The following is an 18772-nucleotide window of genomic DNA, read 5'->3' on the forward strand; positions in this document are numbered from 1 at the left end:
TGCCATAACTATGTATAGCAAGAAAAAAACCTGTATACACAGTATTTTTATACACAGCACGATCCGTATATAGCAGAGTGAGAAGTGATATCATGGATACATACCTGAGGTACGTGTTAAGTATACAGCACATTTGGACGGAGCCTTCACACAGTTATCACATATATAGTGAAAGCAACCTGTTTGCACTGAATTTGTACACACAAGATGATCAGCATATAGCAAAGATGAGGTCACATGACTCCATAAATGGGAGGGGGAGAGGAAATAATCAGCACAGCAAAGCCAGTACACACAGCATTGCCATGAAGTGCAGCCACTCTTCATCAAAAACACACCATCTCCCAACTCTTCCCCTCTCACCCTTATTGCCAGCACATTTGCCCACAGAACTAATGGCAGACAATCTATGTGTCCATGCTCTGTCCTCTCATACATATAACATTCCCCAACTGCTCTCCTCTCACCAGGGTCCAGTAAACCAAGCTCCACCATGTTAATGGCAGGCCCTGTGAACCTATAGCAGCCACATGAGTGAACATGGTGGCCACGTGAATCTCTGAGTTAATATTAATCTCATATATGATGTAGGAGCTGATACTACACTAATACATGATGTCTGAGATGAATGTGCTCCTATCAGCTGTAATGTGAATTGATGACCCCAGTATTACTCTCCCTAACACTGCAGACATGAGGGAACATGACAGATACAGGAACTCTGAGGTATTATTGATCCCATACATGATGTCGGGCAGAGGTTTCAAACACACGGCCCCTGAGGCAGTCATCTGCCACCGTGGTGCACCACATGTCTCACTCCCTGAGGCAGGTGGAATGGGGAAGGCAAGACATTCATGAGCTCGCGATGGCTGTTCTGGCTGGGTGCACAGGACCTGGGATGAGGTCACAGAAGGGGGAGGAGTCAGGGGGTCACATGATCAGGGGCCTCAGTGTATGCAGGAGGCTGCTGTCTGTGCTGGTTGCCATGGTGCTGGATGCGGGTAATTTTCTGTGTGGGGTCAGGAGGGGTTTACAGGGTGGATGTAGCAGAGCTGTGTGTGTACGAGGTGCACGGAGCGGAGCTGTGTGTGTACAAGGTGTATGGAGCAGAGCCGCGTGTGTGTGCAAAGTGTACGAAGCGGAGCTGTGTGTGTACAAGGTGAGCGGAGTCATGTGTGTGTAAGAGGTGTACGGAGCAGAGCCGTGTGTATGAGGACCGAGGTGTACGGAGCGGAGCCTTGTGTGTACGAGGTGTATGTAGCGGAGCCGTGTGTGTACGAAGACCGATGTGTAGGGAGCCTTGTGTGTACGAGGTGTACGGAATGGAGCCGTATGTGTATGAAGTGTTTGAAGCGGAGCCACATGTGTATGAGGTGTACGGAGCGGAGCCATGTGTGTACAAGGTGTACGGAGCGGAGCAGCGTGTGTACAAGGTGTGCTGCGCGGAGCCATGTTTGTATGAAGTGTACGGAGCGGAGCCGCGTGTGTACGAGGTGTGCTGAGCAGAGATGTGCGTGTATTTTGGCATGAGGGGGCCCCATTTGAAAGTTCGCACCAGGGCCCATAACTCTGTAGTTACGCCACTGCTCAGGCTAGAAGAGAGGACGAGTGCGCCGCTCCGTAGTGGCTGTGGCCCTGCATGATGTCATCCCTCTGGTGTTGTGTAATGACATCACACCAGCGCGCAAAGAGCGGAGGCGTGACTTTCCCCCCCATTGCTGGATTTTGCAGGTGACTGTGGCTGTGCGTGTACAGCGAGATGATAGTGCCGGCTCACATGTGGAGCCGGCACTATCATCCGCTGATGTAAGCTGTACATCGCAGCTGACAACCTATTTGAACGGCCTCGATCAGTATTAGCACCGATCGCGGCTGTTTAACCCCTTAAATACTACTATCAATTGTGACTGTATTAAGATTGAAAGGGATGCGGCCCGCCAGCTTGAGACCCCTGATGTAGGGGCTGAAACTACACGATGTCTGAGGTGAATTTGCTCCTATCATCCGTAATGTGAAGTGATGACCCCAGTATTACTCTCCCTGACAACTGTAGCCATGAGGTAACATGGTGGCTACATGAATTTCTGAGGTAATATTAATCCCATACATGATGTAGGAGCCTCCCCTCACAGTGAGACCAGCCCCCATCATCCTCAAAAAAAGAGTTACCTCATCTAAATAAGTCCCACCCTCCTCACAATGGCACACCAGGCACAAGATATCCTTCAGTCTTAAAGCAACATCACTCTTGCTTAAAATCTACACCTATACACACACAAAACTGCAGGAGTTAAAAGATCCTCCTATCCCAAAGTCATGCCCTCCTCCACCTATTGCTCCGGTGGTTTCTTACAAACAAGTCCAGCAGTTATATGCAGCAAGAGTGCGACCCGCACTTAAATGTGCATGTACAGCAGTAATATGCAAACAAGAGTGCGACCCGCACTTATAAGTGGAAGTCCAGCAGTAGTATGCAAACTAGAGTGCGACGGGCACTTAAATATGGACATCCAGAACTAAGCAGATAGAGGAGATGACAGCTTTCATGGAAGTCCAGAAATACATAGGTGGAGCATAACAGGGAGTAGGTCCTTTAATGTGCCTTTTGGGCTGAGAAGTCCCACTCAAGTCCCAGAAAGCAGCCCGCAACAGAACACAGTCTCAGAAGTCAGGACAGCAGGTAACCTCAGCCAGGATCTGGAAGAAGCTTAGAAGACTGAAGGCACCTGGAAGTGGTGAGGCAGAGCACCAAGTAATGAGCAGCAGCAGGAACTCCAGAGGCAAGCCAGGAGGAAGCTCAGAAGCCAACATCAACAAAATACTCAGGCAAAGAGGATCTCCCGACCTGGACTTAAATAGCAGGGCAGACAGGAAGTTTCAGAACAGGGCCAAGTACCAGACTCCATCTTGGACAAGGGCAAAACAGGCTCCATGGAAACATCCAGAATCCTTACATGACTTATGACCAAATGAACACATTTTAACATACAGTACTCTTGCGGTGTATATCGGTGGACCATGAAATTATGTTAATTTTATGGCTAAACTATTAAGTATGAGGCTGGGTTTCCAAATTATACCTGGACACAACTGATGCCCAAAGTTGTGCACCAAGTGTACCGGTCTGGCATCTATTGCTGCATGCAAAGTTATTTTATCAGCCTTGAGGACCATTAATGGAAATTATTCCAAAGAAAGGATTACCGTAAATGTGGCATCTCTTAGCCTCCGGCATCTTTGGGAACCAATGGCTATTATATGGAAATGACCACTAAGGCCTCATTCAAAAATCTGTGTTTTAAGTCCGAGGTTTTTTTTCCATAGAGCATGTACCCATAATAGTCTATGTGGCTGTTCACATGTCCAGGTTATTTTATGGCCCGAATGTCTGCAAAATAAATAAAAACCAAGTTAGAGATGTTGTCCAGGACTTTTTTTTTTACTATTGGCCTAAAAATTAACAGGCAAGTATTTGATAACAGAGACAACTAAATGCCTGTTGTGTAAGATATCAAGCAGGAACGCGGGATGCAGTGACGAGATGCAGGCAGAGCAGGTGTCAACAGGTTAATTTACAGGGGGAATTACTCCACGCAGGGAGATAAATGAGTTAAAAGGTATTAAAGGCACAACAATAATAACAGTACAAATACACGACAGTGTGCGTAAGAGGTATATTAGGAAGTCCTGGCTCTGCAGCTTCTGCTGCGTACTTAATGGCGCTGACAACGGTAGGCACTATGCCTCCTCCTGGAGGGCGCTGTAGACGTTGGTCCATCTTCCGGTGACAGTGGCCGGTTTCCGGCACCTTCCACTGCCCCTTGTCCATATATTAACTTGGTTAATTAAAGGCATGGGCCATAGTCCTGTAGGGGCCCAACGTGGCTCCTCAACTGTTTCCACTAGTAGCGTCCGGTCAAAAATGTCAGGAAACTATCTACTGACCCAGTCAGGGCGCAAGTGTCAGTCTGGTTAACGGTCTCTCTTGTGCAGTACTCACGGTCACGTAGGGCACAGCTCCCGGTTCTCTGGCTGTCACTGGACACGCACTGTGCGTCCCGCACTCCCTGGTCCCCGCTGTTGGCGGCAGGCAACAGCGGACGCTGGTCTGCATGGCGCTGCTCTGTGTGTGCGGCTCTACATGGCTCCACTCTCTCTGGCTCGGCTTCACATGGCTCTGCACTCTCTGGCTAGGCTTCACACAGCTCTGCACTCTGGCTTGGCTCCACATGGCTCTGCACTCTCAGCACAGCGGTCCCTGTCTCTGTCTCACAGGTGCAGCACTGCCTGTCACTGCCCCGGTACGCTCTGGTGAGGGAGGGGGAAGCATGCGCATTCCTCACCAGTCTCCTGTGCACTGCCCTCTGTAGGCGCCGAATCCCTCTCTTTCGCGCGCTTCCTCCTTTTTGCCTTCCCATCCTGTGCACACTTTTCCGGGTCTCCCCACCCCCTGTCACTTCAGGAAGCTCCGTCTCTCCCCTGCTTCCTCACAGCTGCAGGAGAAGGTCCGCCCCCCTCAGGCTTTCCCCCCGGGGACAGGAGATGCAGCCTATCAAATTCCGGACCTGGCATGCAGGTACCTGCTGTCCGGTCCACTTCCCCACGGTTGTACGCGGTGTCAGCCCAGAATGGTCACTGACCGCTCTTGCCAGCGATTCAGCTGCTCCAGGTCAACAGAGCAGCTCTTCTTCTTCTGGGCTGCTCTTTTGACTGAATGACAACCAGCTTTCTCTAATTAGGCAGAGGGGGAGCTGGCTGTCAATCAGCATGATGTCATCAGTCACGGCACATCAGCAGAGTGAAGAGAAGCCACTGCTCTGTCAATGTGATGTCAAATCTCTGGCACGAGAGGTCTGTGAACCCTCTGTGCCAGCAAAGATCTGTACCGAACAGAACAGATAAATAGTTAGCAGCTATCAGCCTGTTAGTTCTTGGCACATTGTTTAAAAAAATAGTCCCAGATAGCTAAGCTCGCCAATTCACATCTATAGGTACAGGTAAAACTCGGACTGCACACTAATGCCACCCAGAATGCATAAAACAGCTGTCCATTTTTCCTCCCTGATAGGAGGATCTTAAAAAAACCTCCATCAGTATTTTTGGTAAAACCTGACAAACACTGATTATTATTTTTATTTTTTTTATACCAGAAAAAAAAAAAAAATCACTGATGTTTGAATGAGGCCTAACTGTATCTGGCAGAATTGCTTTCGCATGTCACGTTAAATAAAAGTTCCTTTAGGCATTTTCCCCCCTGCACAACTTAGAAACAAAAAGAATACAAAAACAATAGTAAATATTTGTCAAAGCAGGATTTATATAATGAAAGGATAAAATGCTGAGAAAAACACTGAAAAAAAATTAACTTTAATTTAATTCCGTCAAACAAAGCTTAATTGGAAACCAGAGCGTCTCTTACACAATCCTGTAAAGCAGTCACAATGTGAACATTTTCCTTATCGGTTCTGACACCAAATATAGGCAACGAAGAGTTACTCGCACATGGCTTCAATCAGAGCCCTGCAGGTGCAATTACTTTGGCTTTTTGCCCAAAATCTCATCTGGATCTGCTTTTCTCTGCTTTTCATTACATTTGTGAAAATTCATAGATAGATCTGAAACATAGTACAAGATGCAATTTCACAAAACACCAGAGAGCCGAACTGGCCATAGATGTTAGGGAGAAGGTCTGTAGGACATAGATGGACATTTGTTCGCAAGATCATAAAAGACGCTGCCATTCTTTGAAGTCTTTGGTGCCCCTACACAAAAAAAGTTCACGAAAACATTGATTAAATATTGGTCGTGTTCTCTGTCACGACTGTTTATCCTCATTTGCGAAGGCCAAGAAAAAGCACAGATGAAAGTCCGGAAATGAATCCATCCAGGCCAATCAGATATCTGTCAGTCTTGGAAGTAATCAGGTTCACTTGATAGTTGGCCAAAGCTGTCAGAACCATTGTAGCAGATTATTATCTAACATTTATGTCCTTTCTTCAAGATGCTGCCTTCTGACACGTAGAAGTGGTTGGCTCTTGGCCGATTAGTTGGAGTCATCTCCGAGGCTAATGATTGACTTCTAAGTCTTATGATTAATGGAGAAAGTGTGTTTTCCAAAAGATGACTACACTATCTCTGGGGGTCTTATCAAGCAGCCTTTTCTTCAAGAGTGTTCAATATGACAAATCCTCTTAAGTCGTAAAAAAGCACGAAGATGAGTATACGTCAATGACAACAATACTACCCTTATACTGTCCTATTGGGAACACTGGACCCAAATTATGTCATTTTTTAAATCTGATGGAAGAACATCTGCTTTTCTGTCATTTTTGTTCATTCAGATTTATTCTTGCTTTCCAGTGTGGTTCACCTGTCCCTGGCCTTCGGACTCAGGATACCTGCTGCCGGGGGACTGGAGTAGCCTGGGGGGTCTATGACTGCACACCTTGCCCTGTGCTCAATGGTAAGTTTTTCTTCTTCTGAAATCTACATCTTGGCTCCCATGTGCTAAAGTTTAACTTATCATGTTGTCTGACGTCGTATTCTCTCTTGGTCTGTCATCTTGTGGATATATTGTAAGCTTTTCCCAGTGAATATGCCTGGCATAGTGACATTAAATGCTGTTTAAGCAATATGTACAGGTGCTGCTCCATTGGCATGCAAAAACATTCCAAGTTTCACTAGTGTTTTTAATCGGAGTTTGATCAGAGTTGGTCAGAGTTTCATCAGTGTTTCTCAGGTGAAAAATAAACAAGGACAGTTTCTCAACTTTTGTTCAAACGGAAAGCACACTTATGGCACCGGAATGCTGTCCGATTATTTTTCACAGACCCATAGTCTTGCATTAGCAATTTGATCAAGATCAGACATGTCTCCGTTAATTTGTGTGGATCATTAATTCCGCAAAAGTACACTGGCATGTGAACAACCCCATAGAGCAGTGGTGGGGAACGTCTGGCCCGCGGGCCGTACGCCATATCATCCTGTGCGGCCCGCAGCCACTTTCCCCATTTTGTGGCCGCGGGCCCTTTAAGAGGTGCAGCGGTATTGTGCTCAGCAGGGCCCCATTTGCCCCCCCATCATACTCACCTCCTTCAGCCGTGCCTGCACTGCAGCTCTGATGGTCCTGCTCTTCCTGTTAGTCCGCGGTCACACAAACAGGAAGAAGAAGCAGCAGCAGGGAACGGACCGGAGTCGGACCAAGCCACAGGTGAGCCAGGGGGAGAAGAAAGAGTGGCGGCGGCGGCGGGGGGGGGGATGAGTGGCAGCGGCGGGGGGGAATGGGCGCTTGGGGGGGTGTAGAATGAGCGTCTGGGGGAGGGATGAGCGGAGCGTGCACTGAGGTGACGGGTGCACTGAGGAGATGGCTACACTGGGGAGACGGCTGCACTGGGGAGACGGCTGCACTGGGGAGATGGCTACACTGGGGAAGCTGGTGCACTGAGGAGATGGGTGCACTGGGGAGACGGCTGCACTGGGGAGGCGGGTGCACTGGGGAGACGGGTGCACTGGGGAGATGGCTACACTGGGGAAGCTGGTGCACTGAGGAGATGGGTGCACTGAGGAGACGGCTGCACTGGGGAGGCGGGTGCACTGAGGAGACAGGTGCACTGAGGAGACGGCTGCACTAGGGAGACAGGTGCACTGAGGAGATGGGTGCACTGAGGAGATGGCTACACTGAGGAGATGGCTACACTGGGGAGACGGGTGCACTGGGGAGACGGCTGCACTAGGAAGATGAGTGCACTGAGGAGATGGCTACACTGGGGAAGCGGTTGCACTGAGGAGACGGCTGCACTAGGGAGACAGGTGCACTGAGGAGATGGGTGCACTGAGGAGATGGCTACACTGGGGAGACGGGTGCACTGGGGAGACGGGTGCACTGGGGAGACGGGTGCACTGGGGAGACGGGTGCACTGGGGAGACGGGTGCACTGGGGAGACGGGTGCACTGGGGAGACGGGTGCACTGGGGAGACGGGTGCACTGGGGAGACGGCTGCACTGGGGAGATGGCTACACTGGGGAGGCGGGTGCACTGAGGAGACAGGTGCACTGAGGAGACGGCTGCACTAGGGAGACAGGTGCACTGAGGAGATGGGTGCACTGAGGAGATGGCTACACTGGGGAGACGGGTGCACTGGGGAGACGGCTGCACTGGGGAGACGGCTGCACTAGGGAGACAGGTGCACTGAGGAGACAGGTGCACTGAGGAGACGGCTGCACTAGGGAGATGGGTGCACTGAGGAGATGGGTGCACTGAGGAGATGGCTACACTGGGGAAGCTGGTGCACTGAGGAGATGGCTGCACTGGGGAGACGGCTGCACTGGGGAGACGGGTGCACTGGGGAGATGGCTACACTGGAGAGGCGGGTGCACTGAGGAGATGGCTACACTGGGGAAGCTGGTGCACTGGGGAGACGGGTGCACTGAGGAGATGGCTGCACTGGGGAGACGGGTGCACTGGGGAGACGGGTGCACTGGGGAGACGGCTACACTGGGGAGATGGCTACACTGGGGAGGCGGGTGCACTGAGGAGACAGGTGCACTGAGGAGACGGCTGCACTAGGGAGACAGGTGCACTGAGGAGATGGGTGCACTGAGGAGATGGCTACACTGGGGAGACGGGTGCACTGGGGAGACGGGTGCACTGGGGAGACGGCTGCACTAGGGAGACAGGTGCACTGAGGAGACAGGTGCACTGAGGAGACGGCTGCACTAGGGAGATGGGTGCACTGAGGAGATGGGTGCACTGAGGAGATGGCTACACTGGGGAAGCTGGTGCACTGAGGAGATGGCTGCACTGGGGAGACGGCTGCACTGGGGAGATGGCTACACTGGAGAGGCGGGTGCACTGAGGAGATGGCTACACTGGGGAAGCTGGTGCACTGGGGAGACGGGTGCACTGAGGAGATGGCTGCACTAGGGAGATGGGTGCACTGAGGAGATGGCTGCACTGAGGAGATGGCTACACTGGGGAAGCGGTTGCACTGAGGAGACAGGTGCACTGAGGAGACGGCTGCACTAGGGAGACAGGTGCACTGAGGAGATGGGTGCACTGAGGAGATGGCTACACTGGGGAAGCTGGTGCACTGAGGAGACGGGTGCACTGGGGAGATGGGTGCACTGGGGAGATGGCTACACTGGGGAGGCGGGTGCACTGAGGAGACAGGTGCACTGAGGAGATGGCTGCACTAGGGAGATGGGTGCACTGTGGAGACGGGTGCACTGTGGAGACGGGTGCACTGTGGAGACGGGTGCACTGTGGAGATGGCTACACTGGGGAAGCTGGTGCACTGAGGAGACTGGTGCACTGGGGAGATGGCTACACTGGGGAGGCAGGTGCACTGAGGAGACGGGTGCACTGAGGAGACGGGTGCACTGAGGAGATGGCTGCACTGGAGAAACGGGTGCACTGAGGAGATGGCTGCACTGGAGAAACGGGTTCACTGAGGAGATGGCTGCACTAGGGAGATGGGTGCCCTGGGGAAACGGGTTCACTGAGGAGATGGCTGCACTGGAGAAACGGGTGCACTGAGGAGATGGCTGCACTGGAGAAACGGGTGCACTGAGGAGATGGGTGCACTGGAGAAACGGGTGCACTGAGGAGATGGCTGCGCTGGGGAAACGGGTGCACTGAGGAGATGGCTGCGCTAAGGAGATGGCTGCGCTGGGGAAAAGGGTGCACTGAGGAGATGGCTGCACTGGAGAAATGGGTGCACTGAGGAGATGGCTGCACTGGAGAAATGGGTGCACTGAGGAGATGGCTGCGCTGGGGAAACGGGTGCACTGAGGAGATGGCTGCGCTAAGGAGATGGCTGCCCTGGGGAAACGGCTGCACTGGGGAGATGGCTGCACTGGGTAAGCGGGTGCACTGGGGAGACGGCTGCACTGTCGACAAACTAAATCTTCAAGCACGCCAAAATACTCGGAGGACACCCGAGCGCGTATACTCACTTATCATTATTAATAATTTTATACGGCCCCCGAACGCTATTATAAAATTCCAAATGGCCCTCGGCAGAAAAAAGATTCCCCACCACTGCCATAGAGTATAATCGGTATAAGTTTTATCCAAGAAAAGCATGGTTAAAACTCATACATGAAAACTGATGTCTAAATGAGCCCCTCTGGGTGTATCAATGTAGCAAGCAGCTTAGAAGTCAGTGTGCACGCACCGCTCCTAAGGCCACTGTGGAGACACGAGGGTCAGTGGGTGCTCTTGTCCGTTGGCCCAGCTGTCTTTATTAAGACCGAATGGACCAGGGCTCATCTCACTGAACGCTCTCACTCCTTCTACATGGGCATAATACTACAGTGTGGAAATACTTTATTGAACTACCCAGAGAAAAGAGGGAGACACAAAAGCACAAATAGGGTCTTATCAAACGTTACACAGAGTTGCCCACCAAGAGAACTACTCACCTGGTGAGAGTGAAGGAAAGACATCTATTAATGGCGGCTGCTGCAGATCCACAGGTCAGTGCAGGACCTGGTTGAAGCATACACTTAGGTAGGAAGCAAGGATCATCCCCGCGCTGCCGCAAGAAGAATTCCAAAATTTGTAGAGGTTTCAACGTGGTTTATTCTACGCGTTTCAGGGTTCAGGTGACCTCTTCATCAGGACATACCACAAATATCCTACAAGAGTCATAGACATACAGGGTTTAAGTACACATCAGCATTTGAAAACGACGCCCAATGGATCAGATGACACCCAGTGTCAAAGTTCAGGCTCATCAGAAAGTTCACATGAAGATTAAAAGTCATCAGAGAAATACAAACTAATATCTTACACATTTAACCTTATTTTTGTTTGTAGGATAACAAAATTGAAAAAGAGAGATATCATGGAAAGAGATATAATGGAAAAAGTGAGACTGTTTCTCGCCACTTTTTTTCTTTTTTTTTTTCTCTCTCTCTCCATGAAACGCATAGAATAAACCACGTTGAAACCTCTACAATTTTTGGAATTCATCTTGCGGCAGCGCAGGGATGATCCTTCCTTCCTACCTAAGTTTATTGAACTACCAACAGACAAAGACATAGAGAACAGTCCCAGCAAATACATAAGATTGTAATTTGCACTGAGTCTTAACCTTCCACTGGCTCATGGGGATTAGAGCAGATGCAACTTTGGGGCTTCCAGGGCTGACTATCCCCCAATAGTGGCACCCCACTTTTGGCGGGCTCCTACAGAGAGAAAGTATTGACAAGCTTAGAAAGCTGGCAGTCCATTGAGGTATGTGGCCAGGTGATCTATTTGTCCCAACCTGGCTTCTCCGAATGTAACCATGGGGCTAGGTGACCGGATGGTCCAAACAGCCTTCTCCAAAGGTCACTATTGGGCCAGGTGACCGGATGGTCCAAACCTGGCTTGTGCAAATGACTCCATGGGTTCAGTGATAGTCTATGGATCAGATTGTATTCCTTCAGCTGGAGTCATGATCCATTAAGCTGGCATCCTGTAGAGTGTCAAATCTTTACTCCTCTTCTTGGAGCCATGGTGCTTGGGCTGTTGTTTTGAAGAGTCTCACTGCGAACAGAGGTAGATCCCTTTTTATAGTACACAATTGTCCTTCAGGCCATCATCCACAGGTCAGGGGGAAGGTGTGATGAGGTCAACTCTCATTGTTCGAGTATTCAATCAATCTGCTTAGTTTGTCCTTCACTGTTTGCAGGTCAACAAGCTACATGAACTTATACAATGGGTAATGAATATATTAGCAAACATCAATTGTTCAATTATTATGCATCCCTGTCCTCCAAAGATAGAAACACAATAAACTATAGTAGCTGATATAATAGTTAAATAGCAGCCATTCAGCAATTCACAAATATCAATTCAATATACAAAAAGAGTCAACATTCAGACTCATATGAACACTAGCTCATGTACTTGGGCCTACTAATTGTACGTCTGGAATAATTAAGAATAAATGCTGTCTCATAACAGCCACGTTCAGTATTTGGTTAGTATTTTACATCAGTATCTGTAAGCCAAAATCAGGAATGGAACAATCGGAGGAAAAGTATAATGTAAACATTTCACCACTTCTGTATTTTTAACCCACTACTGGTTTTGGATTACAAATACTGATGTAAGATACTGACAAAATAATGAACGTGTGAACGTGGCCTTACTGTCAGATTCTGTTCAGGCAGCACACGCTCCTGGCAAGTAAGCGCTGTCAATCAAGATACACCGAGTGACGTGTGATGCTAATTCTGGAGGCAGAATGATGCACTGAACACAGGACCACGCCAAGGGTGTAGCACCCTAAATTGCATATTGATTAAAAAGTGTGTCCCGTATGACTGAAGTCCCAATGTGATTGTGCACTTATTTTAATTTGTGTGTTGGGAGGTGACATATTCCCTTTAATTGGGTCATTCACCGTTGTGGTAATTTTTTATTTTACTTAAATCCATGTATTTTGGGCAAAAAAATCAATTCTGCCAATTGTGTTTCATTAAAAATTGTTTCCCTGCACATTCAACTTTGATGTGGTCTGTGATCAGCTGAGAGGAGCTCAGAGAAAGAGAGATAAAACTATTACAATCTATCCCCTCGGAACAAGGTCGCTGACTGTTTCTTCATTAACTCATTCTGCAGCCAGTAATGGACGGTGCAACACACAGAGGTTACAGAAGGCAATGGTGTAAACGTTTTAAGGAAACCCAGTTGAAAAACTTACTTTTCAGCCCTAAATACATGCATCCAAGTGAAAAAAAGATTGTCCCCAAAGGTGGACAGCTTTGTTTTGGCCCATGTTCAGAAGAACATGGGCCAAACGTCGCGCCATTCATTGCGATCCATTGTTCTACCTTCGTACAGCATGTTACTGATTGCCCACCATGTTTGCAAATCTTAGAGAACATCATGGATGTGATGGAAACAGTTTGCATTTCTAAGTCTACACATTGGCTCTACACACCAGGCAGAGGTGGCTGCCTCTTGCAGGACCCCCACTACTAACATGTTTGTTTAGCACTGTTATGAGATCATTTTAAGGATTAACTGGAACCACACAAAATGTACTGAACCAATAAGTGATGGTGACAGGCTGAACTGGCGCAGAGTGAGCGATAACACTGTAGCGCCATCAGTCACTGCCTCAAGCTAGACGTTGCGGAGTTGGGAAAAACGAAAAAAAAACATGCAATCAATCCTTCGAGGGGGAGCTAGCATCTTCCAAAAAACAGCCACATCATTACACTGAGAGAGTGATGCCAAGCACACATCTGTCCTCACCCAGACAGCAGAGATGTGGTCCATCTGTGATAGATAAATGTGATTACAAAACAAGGGAAGACCTTATTGGGTTCATGGGAGTTCTTTTATATAATCATATATATTATATATATATATATATATATATATATCCCCAAAAATTGGTACTTTATTAGTTATAAAACCAAAAATTGGTTAAACACCAAAAAATCGTGACAAAAACAAAACAATAAAGTGTGTTCACACAAAAACCCATAAAGGGAACAACTAGGAATCCCTGATGTATAAGCTGAGCTGCCACCTACCTGGCTGCGGAGGTTGGCACCCTAGTGGTGAAAGTTGTGGCGCCCCCGCTCAACGATGACTATCCCTAGGGGCCCTAATGTACCCTACAGCCACTAGGGATACCCTCTACCCTATAATTAAAGGGACCCCTAGTTCTAAACAAAGATAATCCTGCTCTAAAGAGGACCCTGTGTCCCTTAGAAGTTAAAATCAATAGAACACATCTGGCATCGGGTGGTATATATGGGTGATAGATCGCAATACAATACCCCTCATAAGGTCTCAATCACAATACATAATGCATAAATACAGAGAGGGTTCATTAACTGGACAGATCAAATTCAAAAGATCACATCCTTCAGTTGTGGCTCATAAGAAACAGGCAAACGAAAGTTGCTCATTTAACCCCCTCAGCTCCAGGGACTCCATCCTGAATATCCACTCACATTCTCTCCTAAGGATTATTTTATCCACATTGCCTCCTCTCGGGTTCATATTGACAACCTCAACTATGTTAAATTTGATGTCACCAGGGTCACCTTTATGACACAACCACATATGTTTTGCAAGTGGGGTCTCCCTTTGATTTCTGATGTCACCCATATGCTCCCCCACTCTCCTCCTAAATTCTCTCTTGGTCTTCCCTATGTAGTCTTTAGGGCACGAGCAGGTGGCCATGTACACAACCCCTGTGGTCTTGCTAATGATCTTATGGCAGGTGGCGGGTGACACAGATGAGTATCGCTGTTGCAATTCTGTGTTTATTTTTTATCGATATTGACATCAACTGGATGTTTATTAAGCCATGCATGATAGCAACTGGGTACTAGTGGGATGTGAACATTGCGGTACTAATGAATAATGCCGCTAGTGACATGGGTCTTTGATTGCTATCTGCATAAAGTGATTTTTTCTTTACAAGGCCGTGGCATCGCCAAATGAATTTGATCTGTCCAGTTAATGAACCCCCTCTGTATTTATGCATTATGTATTGTGATTGAGACCTTATGAGGGGTATTGTATTGCAATCTATCACCCATATATACCACCCGATGCCAGATGTGTTCTATTGATTTTAACTTCTAAGGGACACAGGGTCCTCTTTAGAGCAGGATTATCTTTGTTTAGAACTAGGGGTCCCTTTAATCGGGTAGAGGGTATCCATAGTGGCTGTAGGGTACATTAGGGCCCCTAGGGATAGTCATCGTTGAGCGGGGGCGCCACAACGTTCCCCCCTAGGGTGCCAACCTCCGCAGCCAGGCAGGTGGAAGCTCAGCTTATACATCAGGGATTCCTAGATGTTCCCTTTATGGGATTTTGTTTGAACACACTTTTTCTGTTTTGTTTTTGTCACGATTTTTTGGTGTTTAACCAATTTTTGTTTTTTTAACTAATAAAGTACCAATTTTAGGGGATATACAGTATATATATGATTATACTCTAGATCCTTCTTGCATTATTTTTTGAGATTGTTCATGGGAGTTCTTTTACTCATAAGTCTTAACCACCAAAGACGGCGTGCCAATAATGCACACAAAAGACCCCAGTGTTATGCTGCAGTTTGGCAAAGCCACGGCTAATATCTATCATCTCAGTCACAAATTATGTTGCTAATGCAATGCTGTTAGTAAAAGGAAAGGTCTATTGTTGGTATCTCTATATATAAAAATCAGTGTGTGTGTGTGTGTGTGTGTGTGTGTGTGTATCACCAACCAATCATGAAGCATCTTTCATTTCACCAGAGCTGTTCAAAAGAAGCTGATCTGTGATTGGTTGCTATGACCAACAGTTTTCCTTGCAACCAATCACTAAGCATCTCTATTTTCACCAGAGCTGGTTAACAGTAGCTGAGCTGTGATTGGTTGCTATGCGCAAGTTTACCCACTTGACAACACCTCAGCAGACACTGACATGGTGAGAGAAATCTAGCATCACTGGGAACATAAACTCCAGCCATCGTCTGCCCCCCAGAAAGGAGCAGTGAGTACATGACAGTAATGAATCCCCCCTCCCGTGTGGTATCATTAAGTGACACACATGAATGTAGGAAAGTGCACATATTAAATGTCATGTGGATTTAATATTTTCTCACAGACACTTTTATGCATTATTGATGTGTTACTGTACTCTGATGCTATGAGTTTTTTTAAAGTGCTACTTTCCCCATAATTCACCTGAATATACCCATATAACACATAATGTTTTTCCCATAACAACCTATTAAATATGATACTATACTGCATACAGATGCTGTACATCCATGAGCAACTCAGCCGGACAAATTACAAGTTGACCTGGGATCTTAGTGAACCATGTTTCTGTGCAATTTCACTATTCTACTTTTACTGGCTTTGATAGGATAATGTGGGATATTAGGGGTAGTAGTCTGGTGGCTCTGGCTGACGGGATGATGTGGGATATTAGGGGTAGTAGTCCGGTGGCTCTGGCTGACGGGATGATGTGGGATATTAGGGGTAGTAGTCCGGTGGCTCTGGCTGACGGGATGATGTGGGATATTAGGGGTAGTAGTCCGGTGGCTCTGGCTGACGGGATGATGTGGGATATTAGGGGTAGTAGTCCGGTGGCTCTGGCTGACGGGATGATGTGGGATATTATAGTGAATGTGGCTATGCGGAGTGAGCGGGGCTATACACTCAGATTTATATATATAACGATGTGGGATATTAGTGGTAGTAGTCCGGTGGCTCTGGCTGATGGGATGATGTGGGATATTAGGGGTAGTAGTTCAGCGGCTGTGACAGGATGATGTGGGATATTAGGGGTAGTTGTCCGGTGGCTCTGGCTGACGGGATGATGTGGGATATTATGAGTAGTAGTTCGGTAGCTCTAGCTGATGGGATGATGTGGGACATTGGCGGTAGTGGTCTGGTGGCTCTGGCTGACGGGATGATGTGGGATATTAGGGGTAGTAGTCTGGTGGCTCTGGCTGATGGGATGATGTGGGATATTAGGGGTAGTAGTCTGGTGGCTCTGGCTGATGGGATGATGTGGGATATTAGGGGTAGTAGTCCGGTGGCTCTGGCTGATGGGATGATGTGGGATATTAGGGGTTGTAGTTCAGCGGCTGTGACAGGATGATGTGGGATATTAGGGGTAGTTGTCCGGTGGCTCTGGCTGACGGGATGATGTGGGATATTAGGGGTAGTAGTCCGGTGGCTCTGGCTGATGGGATGATGTGGGATATTAGGGGTAGTAGTTCAGCGGCTGTGACAGGATGATGTGGGATATTAGGGGTAGTTGTCCGGTGGCTCTGGCTGACGGGATGATGTGGGATATTAGGGGTAGTAGTCCAGTGGCTGTGACGGGATGATGTGGGATATTAGGGGTAGTTGTCTGGTGGCATATGGTTTCTACATTAGATTTCTCGTGACTGGCATATGGGATCTCTATAAATAAAATATCACTTTTACTAGTGGACAAGTCCCAACACAGCTATACCACTACATCCATATGAAAACCGTGCTGACAGGTTCTCCTTAAAGGTGAGCCTTGTGCTATCACCACTAAGCATAGGCTACATTGCAGGTAATTCTAAAAGTTTGGAAATTTCAAGCTGTGTCTCCTGTTCATCACTTAGAAAAGTATATGTTAAATAAATAACCCCATCACCCGCCCCAGACGTCTTCTCTGGCTCAGCTTCTATACAATATACAACTGTCTAATATATGCACTTGTGTTGAGATATGTCCTGGCTGTTCATGACAGTATGTAATTGTAGCTCACAGAAATACTGTATATGGAACAGGATGTGTCCTCACTGTTTTCCTTAGGCTAGGCCATTAACATCAGATTGGTGGGCGTTCGACTGCCAGCACCCCCATCAATCAGACTTCTGGTGCCAGAGCCACAGTGCCATACACTTTGTAGTGGTTATGTTGGGTACTGCAGCTCATTAAGCTGTTTGGCAGGCAGACCCCCTACAAATGTATTAACAGTCTATGTTAAGGCTGTATCAATGTTCTTGTCCAGATAAATCCCGAATGTCAGTTTCCTTTTTCAGTTCAAAGAAAAATTGTAAAAGCAGTGAAATTAATTTTCAGCCAGCCAGGAACAGAGTCAGAGAAGTTTAGGCTCCCACGTGGTAAAGATTATGGATCCCTTAAAGAGAACCTGTCATGTGCCATAAATATGTATTTATTACCTGGTGTAAATGCCGCTGTACTGAATCCGGCGTTGTTTTTCTTTTGTTCTTGTGCCTCTCCATTCCTGAGTTATAGCCTCTTTTCCCTGTATAGAAGTTTGATCCTTTTTATCCCAGTGGACGTGGTTCTTAACTCCTCTCTGTGGGTGTGTTCTTGAAGACCATGCCCAGTTGTGCTTTTTACAAAAAAAAAAAAAAAATAGATTTACATACAGGAAATAGAAGGCCATATCTAAGGAATGGAGAGGCACAGGAACAAAACAAAAACAGTGCGGGAGTCAGGAGAACAGTGACATTTATTCTAGGTAAAAAAATAACATATATATGGCAATCGACCGGTCCCCTTTAAACACTTTATAGTCATTGATAATTTATTTATTATGCTTTAATAGCGCTATAGTACTTTGCAGCGCTTTACATATATTATTGTCCACAAATTGAGAAAATAGATATCCGGCACCGTTGTGTGGAAAAATACCCTGAATGTCTGCACATATATTTTTCACATTAATAAAAAACACCTTAATCCCACTTGGAACGGGTGCTCAATCCCATATTGAAAAAACAGAACATTTCATTGTGGAGAAAGAGAAAAAGCAGGATGGCACTCACCGTTCATGTGAATCAAATCACTTTATTTCACATACACAGGGCATCGGCATAGGCACGGGAGCAATGTGCTGAAAGACAGACAACAGGTCCTGTTGAAGCGAATTGAGCACGAAACGGCTGTTGTCCGTCTTCCAGCACATTGCTCCCGTGCCTATGCCGATGCCCTGTGTATGTGAAATAAAGTGATTTGATTCACATGAACAGTGAGTGCCATCCTGCTTTTTCTCTTTCTCCACAACGAACTTTACATATATTATCTCACTGTCCCCAATGGGGCTCACAATCTACATTCACTATCAGTATGTCTTTGGATTGGAGGAAGAAACCAGAATATCTGGAGTAAACCTACGCAAAAACGGAGAGATCATACAAACTCCTTGCATAGTTGTCATTATGTAAGGGGGAGGACCGCGCCGCAGGTACCTGCGTGCCAGGGCCGAGGCTGGAACTGTCGGAGCTGTGTCTCCTGTTCCCGGGGG

The 18772-nt window shown here is 47.4% G+C and overlaps 1 protein-coding gene across 2 annotated transcripts in view; it reads left to right on the plus strand.

Annotated features, from left to right (window-relative positions):
• The window catches only part of LTBP4 (latent transforming growth factor beta binding protein 4), a 190878-nt gene that overhangs the window by 89339 nt on the left and 82767 nt on the right, over window positions 1-18772 (plus strand). For both annotated transcript variants that reach the window (XM_073549306.1, XM_073549307.1), the window contains exon 4: window positions 6364-6466. In XM_073549306.1, the coding sequence (XP_073405407.1) occupies window positions 6364-6466 (103 nt within the window). The remainder of the gene's footprint in view (window positions 1-6363; window positions 6467-18772) is intronic.

This window comes from Dendrobates tinctorius, unplaced genomic scaffold (genome assembly GCF_039654945.1).
Source record: "Dendrobates tinctorius isolate UK_male_01 unplaced genomic scaffold, ASM3965494v1 ptg000158l, whole genome shotgun sequence".
Lineage (NCBI taxonomy): Eukaryota > Metazoa > Chordata > Amphibia > Anura > Dendrobatidae > Dendrobates > Dendrobates tinctorius.